Below are 13,264 nucleotides of genomic sequence, written 5' to 3'. Positions count from 1 at the left end.
ACATCAAGGCAGAGCCCAGGAAGGTTTCAACGGTAGGTATTTCTTTTCCCAATTTTCCCTCTGGTGTGGCCCAGTTGAGTTTTGTATCCACATCATTTTTGGTCACTTGTACTAAAATGAGCTTGCCAAATGGATGAACGGGATAGATTTCCAACAAACATGGTAGTGGGCCCTACCCAGCATCCTTGTGCAGGAACTTCCTGGGACAGGAAATCCGCGTCCCCGAATACAGCCTGGCGGTGGAAACGGATTGGCTACTCCCCTGCCACTGGCCAATGGCCGATGGTCGGTGTTCTGTGGACCTTAATATGATGTATGTGTCACATCCATGCTGTCCATCCATGTTTACAGATAATTTTATGGAATGAACCCGAATCCTAGGTAGATCAAAATCTCATGTGGGCCACACAACGTTGATTGAACTCTCTCCACATAAAACTTCCTAAGGCTACAACAGTTTTGGATCAAGCTGATATTTATGTTTTTTTAGCTTCATTAGGTTTGTACGACCTAATATACAGGTTGAATGTCAAATAAACATTACAGTGGGCCATAGGAGACTTTTAATGGTAGACACTCAATCACTACTGTTTTTCCATGGTGTGGTCCACCTGAGATTTTGATCTTCCTCATATATGGAATAAATTATTAAATTTATGTGTAAAAATGGATGGACGGTGTGGATAAAACAAATAGATCATGGTGGGCCCACATAGCACAGACCACTAGCCACCTGGCTAGTGCAGCGTCACTAGCCAAACCGCGTCCGGGTCTTTTACGGGGGCGTAAAACAGGTGTTGCAGAGGATTCCGATCTTTCCTACACGTACACGATGTTGGAAAAACGCCATTTCAGTTTCTCCTCGCGCGAATCGCCCTCTTACCTGCCAACTGGCATATAAGGGATGCGGATGTGCGCGTTTCCCACGTCTCCCCCCCTCTGAGAAGAGAGACGAGAAACGAAGGCCCAAAAATTTTCCTTCCCGTTCCCGCCCTTAACTCCATACGTCTGTGTCGGACTTCGTGCGCATCCTCTCTCAGGTACGCCCAATCCTTCAAACTCTAGCCCTAACCCTAACAGTCATTCCCAGTCCTATCTCTCTCTCTCTCTCTCTCTCTCTCTCTCTCACATATGGCGTCTAAAAATTCCTCCTCCGACAGCGCCTCATTCCAAACCCTAACAAAACCCTCATTCCACGACACCCACATTCACCTCGACGACCCAAACGCTCCCACATTCCAAGACATTGCAATTTCTCTGAAACCCGACAATGGAGCTCAATGGATCGATGACTCTTCTCTTCTGGACCAAAATCAGAGCAGTGTTGTCGATACCGTCGAAGGACGTACAGATGGCTCATCTTGCCCCGAAAAGTGTCAAATGAAAGAGGACACCAGAACTGTGAGTGGGATCGTCAATGGAGTACATTCTTCTTTGCTTCCGTCCATTGATGAGAATCTGACCGATGATGATTTTGTTAAGTTATCTAATGGTTTGGATGAGAATCAACTGACGGATATAGATGGTTCCAAATTGGGTATCTCTGTTGGTGGGGAGAATCAGATTATTGAGTCAAACTCTTCAATCTTGGAAGTCACGTTACCTAATAGTGTAAATGATGCTATGTCCGCTGAAGTTCTTGTGGTGGAAGAAGCTCAGACTTCTCTACAATTTGAAGAACGAAACATGAATGGTGATGTTTCTAAGTTGGGTGATTGTGTGAATAAAGAGGAGAATCCGACTGTGGGTGCTCGCCTTCAAATGGATCGAAAGGAAGAGAGTTGTTTGCCTGATGAGAATCGGATATTGGGCAGATGCAGTACAGAAGGAAGTGCTTCAGTGCCTGTAGAGGCAGATGGGGAGGTCTTGAAAACTATGGTACCAAACGATTTACATGATGATATTGTGATTGAAGTTCCTGCAGTGGAAGCTCAGGTTTCTCTGCTATGTGAAGAACAGAACATGGATGCTGTTGTTTCTGAGTTGGGTGATTGTGTAAATGAAGAGGAGAATCAGATGACGGGTGCTCACCTTCAAACGGATCGAAAGGAAGAGAGTTTTCCGCCTGTTGAGAATCGGATATTGGGTGGATGTGTTATGGAAGGAGGTGCTTCTGTGCCTGTAGAGGCAGATGGGAAGGTCTTGGAATCTACAGTACAAAATGATTTACATGATAATATTGCGATTGAAGTTCCTGCAGTGGAAGCTCAGGTTTCTCTGCTATGTGCAGAACAGAACATGGATGCTGATGTTTCTGAGTTGGGTGATTGTGTGAATGAAGAGGAGAATCAGACAACGGGTGCTCACCTTCAAACGGATCAAAAGGAAGAGAGTTTTCTGCCTGTTGAGAATCGGATATTGGGTGGATGTGTTATGGAAGGAGGTGCTTCTGTGCCTGTAGAGGCAGATGGGAAGGTCTTGGAAGCTACATTACAAAATGATTTACATGATGATATTGCGATTGAAGTTCCTGCAGTGGAAGCTCAGGTTTCTCTGCTATGTGAAGAACAGAACATGGATGCTGATGTTTCTGAGTTGGGTGATTGTGTGAATGAAGAGGAGAATCAGACGATGGGTGCTCGCCTTCAAACGGATCGAAAGGAAGAGAGTCGTTCACCTGATGAGAATTGGATATTGGGTGGATGTGTTACGGAAGGAGGTGCTTCTGTGCCTGTAGAGGCAGATGGGAAGGTCTTGGAAGCTACAGTACCAAATGATTTACATGATGATATAGCCATTGAAGTTCCTGCAGTGGAAGCTCAGGTTTCTCTGCTATGCGAAGAACAGAACACGGATTCTGATGTTTTTGAGTTGGGTGATTGTGTAAATGAAGAGGAGAATCAGACGATGGGTGCTTGCCTTCAAACGGATCGAAAGGAAGAGAGTTGTTCACCTGATGAGAATCGGATATTGGGTATATGTGTTACGGAGGGAGGTGCTTCTATGCCTGTAGAGGCAGATGGGAAGGTCTTGGAAGCTACGGTACCAAATGATTTACATGATGATATGGCCATTGAAGTTCCTGCAGTGGAAGCTCAGGTTTCTCTGCTATGCGAAGAACAGAACATGGATGCTGATGTTTCTGAGTTGGGTGATTGTGTAAATGAAGAGGAGAATCAGACAATGGGTGCTTGCCTTCAAATGGATCGAAATGAAGAGAGTTGTTTGCCTAATGAGAATCGGATATTGGGTGGATGTGTTACGGAAGGAGGTGCTTCTGTGCATGCAGAGGCAGATGGGAAGGTCTTGGAAGCTACGGTACCAAATGATTTACATGATGATATGGCCATTGAAGTTCCTTCAGTGGAATCTCAGGTTTCTCTGCTATGTGAAGAACAAAACACGGATGCTGATGTTTCTGAGTTGGGTGATTGTGTAAATGAAGAGGAGAATCAGACGATGGGTGCTTGCCTTCAAACGGATCGAAAGGAATACAGTTGTTCACCTGATGAGAATCGGATATTGGGTATATGTGTTACGGAGGGAGGTGCTTCTGTGCCTGTAGAGGCAGATGGGAAGGTCTTGGAAGCTACTGTACCAAATGATTTACATGATGATATGGCCATTGAAGTTCCTGCAGTGGAAGCTCAGGTTTCTCTGCTATGCGAAGAACAGAACACGGATGCTGATGTTTCTGAGTTGGGTGATTGTGTAAATGAAGAGGAGAATCAGACGATGGGTGCTCGCCTTCAAATGGATCGAAATGAAGAGAGTTGTTTGCCTGATGAGAATCGGATATTGGGTGGATGTGTTACGGAAGGAGGTGCTTCTGTGCATGTAGAGGCAGTTGGGAAGGTCTTGGAAGCTACGGTACCAAATGATTTACATGATGATATGGCCATTGAAGTTCCTGTAGTGGAATCTCAAGTTTCTCTGCTATGCGAAGAACAGAACACTGATGCTGATGTTTCTGAGTTGAGTGATTGTGTAAATGAAGAGGAGAATCAGATGATGGGTGCTCGCCTTCAAACGGATCGAAATGAAGAGAGTTGTTTGCCTGATGAGAATCGGATATTGGGTGGATGTGTCATGGAAGGAGGTGCTTTTGTGCATGTAGAGGCAGATGGGAAGGTCTTGGAAGCTACTGTACGAAACAATTTACATGATGATATGGCGATTGGAGTTCCTGCAGCGGAAGATCAAGTTTCTCTGCTATGTGAAGAACGGAACACGGATGCTGATGTTTCTGAGTTTGGTTATTGTGTACATGAGGAGAATCAGATTATTGGAGCTCAAATTCAAACAGATCAAAAGGAAAAGAGTCCTCCTGACGAGACAGAAGGAGGTTCTCCTGTTTCTGTCGTGGTGGTTGGGAAGGAAGCTGAGGAAACCTGTGCTTCAGAAGTTGGGGTTTCTCTGCTTACTGAGAATGAGATAACAAGCTGTTTGGGTATAGATTCAGATACTTCTCTTGGCAGCTCTAGGAGCCAAATTGTGGGAGCCAATGTTTCTGAACCAGTGGTTTCACTTCATGTTGAGAATCCGGTGTTGGATGGTCCTGTTGTAGAGTTGGGCACTTCTTTTTGTGCAGATGAAAAGGAAATCATGGAGACCCATGTTGTGGAAGTTGGGTTTCCTTTGCTTAATGAGAATGAGGCAGTGGCTGGCCTAGTTGCAGATATGGGTATTTATCGTAGTGCAGATGAAAAGCAGATTGCGGGCACGGGTGAAAAGAAAATAGTGGGGGATGGCATTTCTGAAGTGGGGGCTCTCTGTGATGAGAATCAGATTATGGATAATTCGATTGTAGATCTTGGGGTCGATGAGGAGAACATTGTGGGAACGCCTGTTCCTGACCTGGGAGTTTCTCTGATTAGCGAGAAGCATATGACATGTAGTTTGGTGGTAGATTTGGGTCATTATCATAGCATTGATGGAGAGAAAACTGTCGGAGCCCATGGTTTTAAAGTTGGCCCTTTGCTTTGTGAGAATCATATGGTGGGTAGCCTAGTTGTAGACTTGGGTGCTTCTCATGGCACAGTTGAAAATGGGATTGCAGGAAATGAGTTTGAAGGGGTGGGGTCTGATGTGAAATCTTCTGTATTAGAAGAGCATGAGGGCAATGATGTTATGAAGGTGTGTACTGATAATTCGCCATCAGCTCAGAAAACAGCAGAGAAGCGAACTGTGAAATGTACAGCTGCAAGTCATGGAACTGATACTGTTCAAAAAGAGCACAGTGCCAGTTGCTACCTTCCCGAGGAAAAAGCTGAGTTTTCCTTTTATGATTTGGTCTGGGGTAAAGTGAGGAGCCATCCTTGGTGGCCTGGACAGATTTTTTATCCCTCAGATTCATCGAAACAGGCAATGAAACATAAGAAGAAGGACAACTTTTTGGTGGCATATTTTGGGGATCAAACATTTTCTTGGTGTGAAGCATCCCAGTTAAAGCCTTTCAAGATGCACTTCCCGCAAATGGTAAAGCAGAGCAATTTGAAGGCTTTTGTTAATGCTGTTGATTGTGCCTTGGATGAAGTTTCTAGGCGCGTAGAGCTGGGGCTCGCATGCTCATGCATGGGTGAAGAACAATATGTCAACCTCAAGTGCCAGATGATCGAGAACACTGGGATTCGGGAAGAAGCAAACAATGCGGGTGGTGCTGACATTTCTCCGTTTGAACCTGATACGCTTATTGAGTATATCAAGGAATTAGCTCTGTTCCCATCAGGAGGCGACGAACTCGAGCTCGTGATAGCCAAGGCTCAATTGACAGCCTTTTATCGATCAAAGGGCTTTTCAAAGCTGCCTGTATTCCATGTATATGGAGGGTTACTAGAGAACGGTGCCGACTTTTCACCTGCTGATGGAAAACCTCTCAAAGGCACGGTCAAGTGTGGAATCCCAGTTTCAGTAAACGAAGGGCAGGTGTTGGATTTAGATTCTGGACAGGGAAATCTGAAAAGCCAGGACGGTTTGTCTCATAAATGGAAATACATTTGGGACGATGGTTTTGATCACAACAGAAAAAAGAGAAGCTTGGCTGAATTGATGTTTGGGAAGAAGGCTATTAATCTCGTAGATGGTGACAGAGGTAGTGCTGATGGAAAAGTTGGTGGTAATTTGGCTTCACCTTCTTCTGCTAAGAAATATAAGGCCATTGACTCATTTTCTGATGACTTGCTGCAAACTAGGGAAAAAAGGGCTTCCTCACTAAGTGCTGCTGGTACTGACTCCCTGCCTCTGAAAAAATCTTTAAAGGTTGGGGGGCGCAATTGTAGAATTGCAAGCGAGCCAAGTGGGCCCTCTCAAATCCATAAGCACAGTGGAGAAAGGTTACAGAAGAATGCAATTAAGGTAGAACCAAGTGGACATAAAGCTGTCCATGTCAGTGTTTGTCTCCGCTCTCCTGAAGAGACCCAACACAGGTGGATTGGAACTGACAAGGAGTATTCCTCTCCTGATGAGATGCTATCACAACTCTCCTTGATGGCACGAGATCCTATGAATGGTTACAGTTTCATGTCAACGATAGTTAGGTTCTTCACCAGTTTCCGGAATCTGCTCTATTGGAATCTTTCTGGTTCTGAAAAGCACAAGAAACCACTGGAGAAAAATAAAGGTAGCAAAACTGATAAAGGAAAATCATCCAACTCTAAGCCCGGAACCTTTAAATCCAATAATATGAAGGATAAATATGAAAATGATAGCAAAACCGATGCAGGAAAATCATTCAACTCTGAGCAAAACGATATGAAGGATACGTATTGGACGGACATTACTGTACTTAGCGGTCCTCAAGAATCACCACCACACAAAAGCCACAAGAGAAAGGGAGAATCCCAGTTGCAGAGCCCAATGAAGAAGAAAAGGCCCGCAAGTGAATCATCAAATTCTCTTGAACTGAGCCCAAAGTTGGAATCCGAACAGAAACTGCTGGTTGATGACGCAAATCATGAATATGCAGCAAAAAACCAAGGGGGCAACTTGGATGACAATTGTGAGGAGGATTGCTCCCCTACGGCACTGATTTTGAATTTTACTGAAGCCGATTCTCTTCCTTCCGGAACGGATCTAAGCAAGATATTCAACCGATTTGGGTGTCTAAAAGAATCAGAAACAGAAGTAGTGAGAAAGACCCGTCGTGCAAGGGTAGTCTTTAAAAGGCGTGCTGATGCAGAAGCAGCTTTCAGCAGTGCTGGTAAATTCAGCATTTTCGGACCGGCACTCGTTAGTTACCGGCTCAGGTATTTGCCTTCAACACCGAAAGCTACCCACCATGCCACAACACGGACAGAAAGATGCTAAGTTCAAATGGCGACAACTTAACGTTTCCACTGCTTGGAAAGGACAGCACTTTGTGAGGTCCCAGGTACACCACCACCCCCAAATTTCTGCACCTGCCTGTAAATTCATTAAAGAAATGCTTCCTTTGTTGCATTGAACAGCTTTATTTATCTGTATCTTGTTTTCTATTTTATCTCAGTTGGGGTTGAAGTTTAGCAATGGATGCATCGCGAAATTTTGAAATTAGCTGCCTAGATTGGTCAAATGAATGGGTAAATACTGAAGAAGCTCTCCTTCTGTTTTATATTTCATCAGAGAGGTACCTGTGGCCTGCTTCTTTTTTATTTCTCCTTTTTTTTCCATTTTGTCAGACATTTTATGTGCTTTAGAGCAGTGCATGAAGAATGTAAATTTTAAACCCCTGAAGTTGCATAGTCCTTGATGAATTAGGAAGTTACCCGATTCCTTGATGAATTAGGAAGTTACCCGATTTGGAAATGCCCTCTTGATTCTTCAGTTTCTAGCAGGACTTCTATTTTGCTTGTTTTTAAGCCTCTTGAGAAAAAGGAAGAGAGGATGCTCGATCATTGGAGCTTGCTCTATTCCCTCTTCAGCCTCTTTTCTGCTCCCATCAGTCACCGTGCTCAGCTCCAGAACTCCCCTAGGGCCCCCAGACCTCTTCTCCACGCCCACTGCCTTAAATGAGAATAAGGAAATGATAGCATTGTGAATAAAAGGAGGGGCCTCCCATGTGCAACAATTCAAGTAGTTGGGCACACATGCTCCTTGGTAGATCTCATCTACACAAGATGAAAGTACCTCTCGTGGGTCTTGATTTAAACCCTCCACACATGTGGAGGAAGAGACGCGTGCGAGGGCATTAGAAGCCTCTCCCTTTAAGATATGTGGTTACATCTCCTGGTTAGGCACATCACCTACCCCCACTGCTATGATTTCCATCACACACATGGCCCACGTCTCGCTCTCTTGCTTTCCAAGTTGGACTTGTGTCTGGCTTGACCCCACCGCTTCAGCACCAGCCTCCAGACTGCTCCTCAACACAACCTATAGCCCAAGCCTTTTCCGACCCTACTCTAAGCCTGCTAGCTAGTATTACATTGGTCACCCTCTCCTCCTAGAGGTCACTTGGGTTGTCAGAGCATCGGACATGTGGTGAGCCATCTCTTCTCTCGTGGTCCATTGGGCGGCTGATAGGGTGGTGGCAAGCCTTTAGACACCACGCCACTTACGCCTTCTTCTTTGATCGACACGTAACTACCGTGCCTTTAGGTGGAACACAGGAGCATCAAAGCTGCACTCCGTTGTCCTTTGCCATTGCTTCTTCGCTTCCGACCACCTCTTTTAGGGCATCCTTAACCCACCTTCCTACCTCCACTCGTCATTTCTCTCCTCCTCTCTTCCCTCACCACCTGCAATGACACTTTCTCCTCCCCCACCACTATAAAGATCCTTTCTGGGGCCTGCATCTTCTTTTTCTTCCTGACACAGACCCTAGCTATCCGGAGCTCCTTGCATCCCTTTGTAACGGAATCAAGGTGATCGCCTCGCCGATGCAGGACCCACCCCAATGTTGTAAAGACATCAGGACCCCAATGTGGGAGCTCCTAGATTTGGTACCATACATCCTCCCATAAAAAAGACCACTTGTTCCATTGGCAGATGGAGATGACGGACCCATCTTTGAAAAGGAAACTAGCCTAGATTATCTTGTCGAGGTTCTCATTCAGTTAAAGAGAGGTCCACAGCTTTGAGCTGCTTATCGGTTTTAGTACCCTTTCTTCCTCCTCCAACCCTTGAAACGACTAGTCCCTCGCCTTCAACAATGAAGCCCCAACCCTGATCATTGCTACCAGGCTCCACTGAAGAACCTTCCAAGCATTGTCGACTATTCTCAGGGATTTTGATATTAAAAAATCTAACCCCCCCCCCCCCCAAAAAAAAAGACAAATCAAAATATCTTTTTCTTCACTTAACAAAATCAAGTGCTGGTTTTCCCTACATAATTAATTCTACACTCAACGACAGTAAAATTATTAAAGGACACTTACATGTTTTTTAAGGTAAATTTATCGAAAGACAAATCATAAAGGCAGAACAAGTCCTTTAACACTATCACAATAAGTAATCTGTATACAAGTTCTCAATTGCCAGTATGATGACCGGTATTACTTTTCATGGAGCAAATTGATGTGAAATGAATGATCAATGACTTTTTAATTTTTTTTTTCTAATTTATGTACATTTTCATTTTTAAAAAAATATTATAAACAAATTAGGAAAAAAAATCTTATGATTTACGATAGGATTTATGATTTGTTTTGATTCAACCTCTACTACGATTTGTGATACGATAATGATCTTGACAAACCAAGTTGATTTTGAGAGGTCCTCAATCTGTTGGGTTGACACCCTTTCCTTAAAGTAGTCAGGGTTGATTCGTGTACATATGCCCCTTTCTAAAATCTGTCACTAGCAATGTTGACAAGTTAATCATACAATGAACCTTCTAAAGTGATGCAGGCCAAAGTGAGGTTGAATGTATGTGTAGAGGTCAATGCTCAAGAGGGATGTGCGAAATAGTGGAAAGAGAGATGGAATAGTGAAGAAGAGAGAAGAGAAGAGAATGAGGTGAGGTTTGGGTTGACCCCTCCCTCACCTCCCTCCCTCCCCTTCCCTTCTCCTTTTATATTATGAAAGTTTCATAATGACAAAAATGGCATTAATAACAAGAACAAAAATTCTCTCTATTTCCTAGACCAAAATAACCCATCTAAGTGGGTACAAGTAGAGGCTTATATCACATTCATTAAAATGCTCCCTCAAGTTGGAGCATTGATATTATCTATGCCAAGCTTGGATATATATATATATATATATATATATATATATATATATATATGAATGAAGAGCCTTAGTGAACACACCGGTAAGTTGGTCGAACATATAGAGTAGAGATTTTGCCACTAGAAACTTTCTCACTCATAAAGTGGTAGTCGACTTTGTGATGGACTAGATTGTTTGCCATGTGTGAAGTAGCCTGATTGTCACAAAATAGTTGTATAGGTAGGTGCACTATAAATCCCATTGTTGTAACAATTTCTTGATCCACACTAGCTTATAGGAGGTATGAGCCATTATAAGCCCTTATCACACTCATTAATACTCCCCCTTAAGCCAGGGCATGGATATTTTTTATGCCAAACTTGGAATATATGTGTAGCCCAAATGAAACGAAGAACCTTGGTGAGCACACTGGCGAGTTGGTCCCGAGATTGAATTTACGGAGTAGAGATTTCACCACTGGAAACTTTTTTCACATATAAAGTCATAGTCGATCTGATGTATTGTTTTTTTTTTTTTTTGGTGATAAATTGGATTGTTTGGGACGTGTGAAGCAGCTTGATTGTCACAAAATAACTACATAGGTAAGTGCATTGTAAATCATAATTCTTACAATAATTTCTCGATCCGCATAAACTCATAGGAGGTATGAGCCATTATTTTGTACTCTGCTTAGACATTTGATTGGGCCACTGCATTCTGCTTCTTGCTTTCTCATGTAACTAGATTTTCTTGCACAAGTGTATAATATTCATTAGTGGATCGTCTTATCTTCTAAGGAACCTGCTCAGTCGACATTGGAATGTTCTGTGACTTGAAGATGACGATTCCTTTTGTACAAAATTCCTTGACTTGGTGCTCCTTTCAGGTAGCACAAAATTCGAATAACTGCTTCGATGTGAGGTACTCTTGGAGAACTCATAAATTGGCTTACCACACTCACTGCATTGGATTTGTTTGGTTGAGTAGTAGTTAATAAGTTTTGCAACCATTCTTCTGTACCTCTTCGGATCCTCCACTGCCTCTCTATGATCACTTATAAGCTAGTGATGAGGACCCATTAGAGTGTCAATTGGCTTGGTCCCAAGAAGACCCATCTCCATGAGTAAATCTCGAAGATATTTCCATTGAGATAAATTAACTCCTTCAGATCTATCTACTTCTGTATCAAGGAAGTATCGAAGACAACCTAGATCTTTTCGTGAGAAAATGTTATTAAAGATACTTCTTTAGTTCTTCAATTCCCTTGTTGTCTCTTCTAGTAACAACAATATCATTTACATATACTACAAGCACAGTGAGACTTGAGATATCATTCCGTACGAAAACAGATGACTTTTAACCCATAAATTGCCTTTCGCAATTTACACACTTTTTTAGACTCCCCCCTAAGCAACAAATCTGGTAGGTTGCTCCATTTAAACTTCTTCTGTAAGATTACTATAGAGGAAGGCATTTTTTACATCAAGTTGGAAGAGGGGCCATCCATGATTAACAACTACAAACAATAAAACTCAAATGGAATTCAACTTGGCCACAAGAGAGAAGTTTCACCATAATCAACACCAAGTGTTTGAGTATACCCATTAGCGACTGGACGAGCCTTCAAACGTTCACCGTACCATTAGGATAAAACTTGATTATGTAGATCTATTTGCAATCCACTAAACTTTTATCAGTCGAAAGAGTGGTCAGTTTTCAAGTGTCATTCCGATGGAGTGCATCCATATCTTTCTCCATATCCTGCTTCCACCTCTTATGTAACAGAGCTTACTCATATGATATATGACTTGGGAACAAAGTGACAAGACAAGGACTGGGCAAAGTTGCGAAAATTTGGAGAAAAGCAATGAAAGGAAACATATATAGAGATGGGATGATCGGTACACACACGCTTACCTTTTCTTAGTGCAATATGAATATCAGATGTATCAAGAGAACTCATTAGATCACAAGTATCAAGAGAACTCACTAGATCACAAGTCTTTGAAGAAGATATGTTGGACAACACATAATGATCGGATTATACCAACTGTTCATTTTCGTCATGAGTAGACCTTCAGCCAAGGCATGGTGGGAATGGAAGAAGCAGTAGATGATGGAGGTTGGATATCTTTGTTGACCGTGATAGGTATATGAATACGTTTGTATCCAAAGATTTGATATCTTTTGAGAAGAACAGGGTAGGTTGAAAAAAGGTAACATTTGCACTAGTGTTGTCATGTGCGACCGCATATGCAATCGCATATGCGCATATCCATATGCAAATTGCATATGTGATCATGGAACAACAACAATAACATTTTGCCTATAAAAACGCTTCCAAATCTCCTCCATTTGCAATATTCTCACTCCAAAACTCTCTCACTTTCTTTTTCTCTTACATTTCTTAATTACAAGTGGTCTTAATCTCTCACTCTCTTGTATTTCCTACTTCTAAGTGATCTTAGGGCCTGTTTGATTTTTCAGCTCAACCGTAATTACCATGTAAATGGGTAATAATTATTTACCTGGGTAATTACCGCATATTTTCCAATGTAGATGTGCCAACTTACTTTTTTAATACTTAAATCGAAAATTTTATGAAATCAATGTGGGGCCCATCGTGATGTATGTGACCTATCCACACTGCTCATTTGTTATGCTAGCTAGATTTAGGGCATGAGCAAAAAAATGAGGTAGATCCAAATGTCAAGTGGACCACACCACAGGAAACAACGGGAATTGTACGCTTACCATTAAAAACTTCCAGGGGCCCTTAAAAGTTTTGGATTAAGCTGATATTTGTGTTTTCGCCTAATCCATGTCTGTGTGACTCTATGAATGGATTAGATTATGAAAAAAACCTCAATGTGGGCCCAGTGAAGTAAACAACTTTCAACGGTGGACGAATTAAGGCCACTGTTTCCTTTTGTGTGGGCCATTTAATCGTTGGATTTGCCTAATTTTTCGGCTCATTTGCCAAAATGTTCTAATAAAATAGATGGACGGTGCGGATATATCATATACGTTACGGTGGGGTCCACAGATTTAAGTCAACACTTTTATATCGATTTTCGAGATGGAATTACTCTCAAATTTTCAAACGGAGTGAAAAAGTAATAATTATATTTACTAGGATTTACATGTATCATGGAAAATCAAACAGACCCTCTCTCTCTCTCTCTCTCTCCTACAT

General features: G+C 42.5%; 1 protein-coding gene across 4 annotated transcripts in view; it reads left to right on the top strand.

Annotated features, from left to right (window-relative positions):
• Positions 1-1,159: 1,159 nt before the first annotated feature.
• The window catches only part of LOC131253211 (uncharacterized), a 28,954-nt gene continuing 16,849 nt past the window's right edge, over positions 1,160-13,264 (top strand). For 3 of the 4 annotated variants that reach the window (XM_058254112.1, XM_058254111.1, XM_058254110.1), the window contains exons 1-2: positions 1,160-7,309; positions 7,424-7,496. In XM_058254112.1, the coding sequence (XP_058110095.1) occupies positions 1,381-7,245 (5,865 nt within the window). In that variant the 5' untranslated portion in view covers positions 1,160-1,380 and the 3' untranslated portion in view covers positions 7,246-7,309; positions 7,424-7,496. Of the gene's footprint in view, positions 7,310-7,423; positions 7,529-13,264 lie in introns of those variants that run through there. The other variant, XM_058254109.1, reaches the window with a different exon arrangement.

The sequence above is a fragment of the Magnolia sinica genome, chromosome 8 (genome assembly GCF_029962835.1).
Source record: "Magnolia sinica isolate HGM2019 chromosome 8, MsV1, whole genome shotgun sequence".
NCBI lineage: Eukaryota > Viridiplantae > Streptophyta > Magnoliopsida > Magnoliales > Magnoliaceae > Magnolia > Magnolia sinica.
This window is presented reverse-complemented; position numbering and strand designations above follow the sequence as displayed.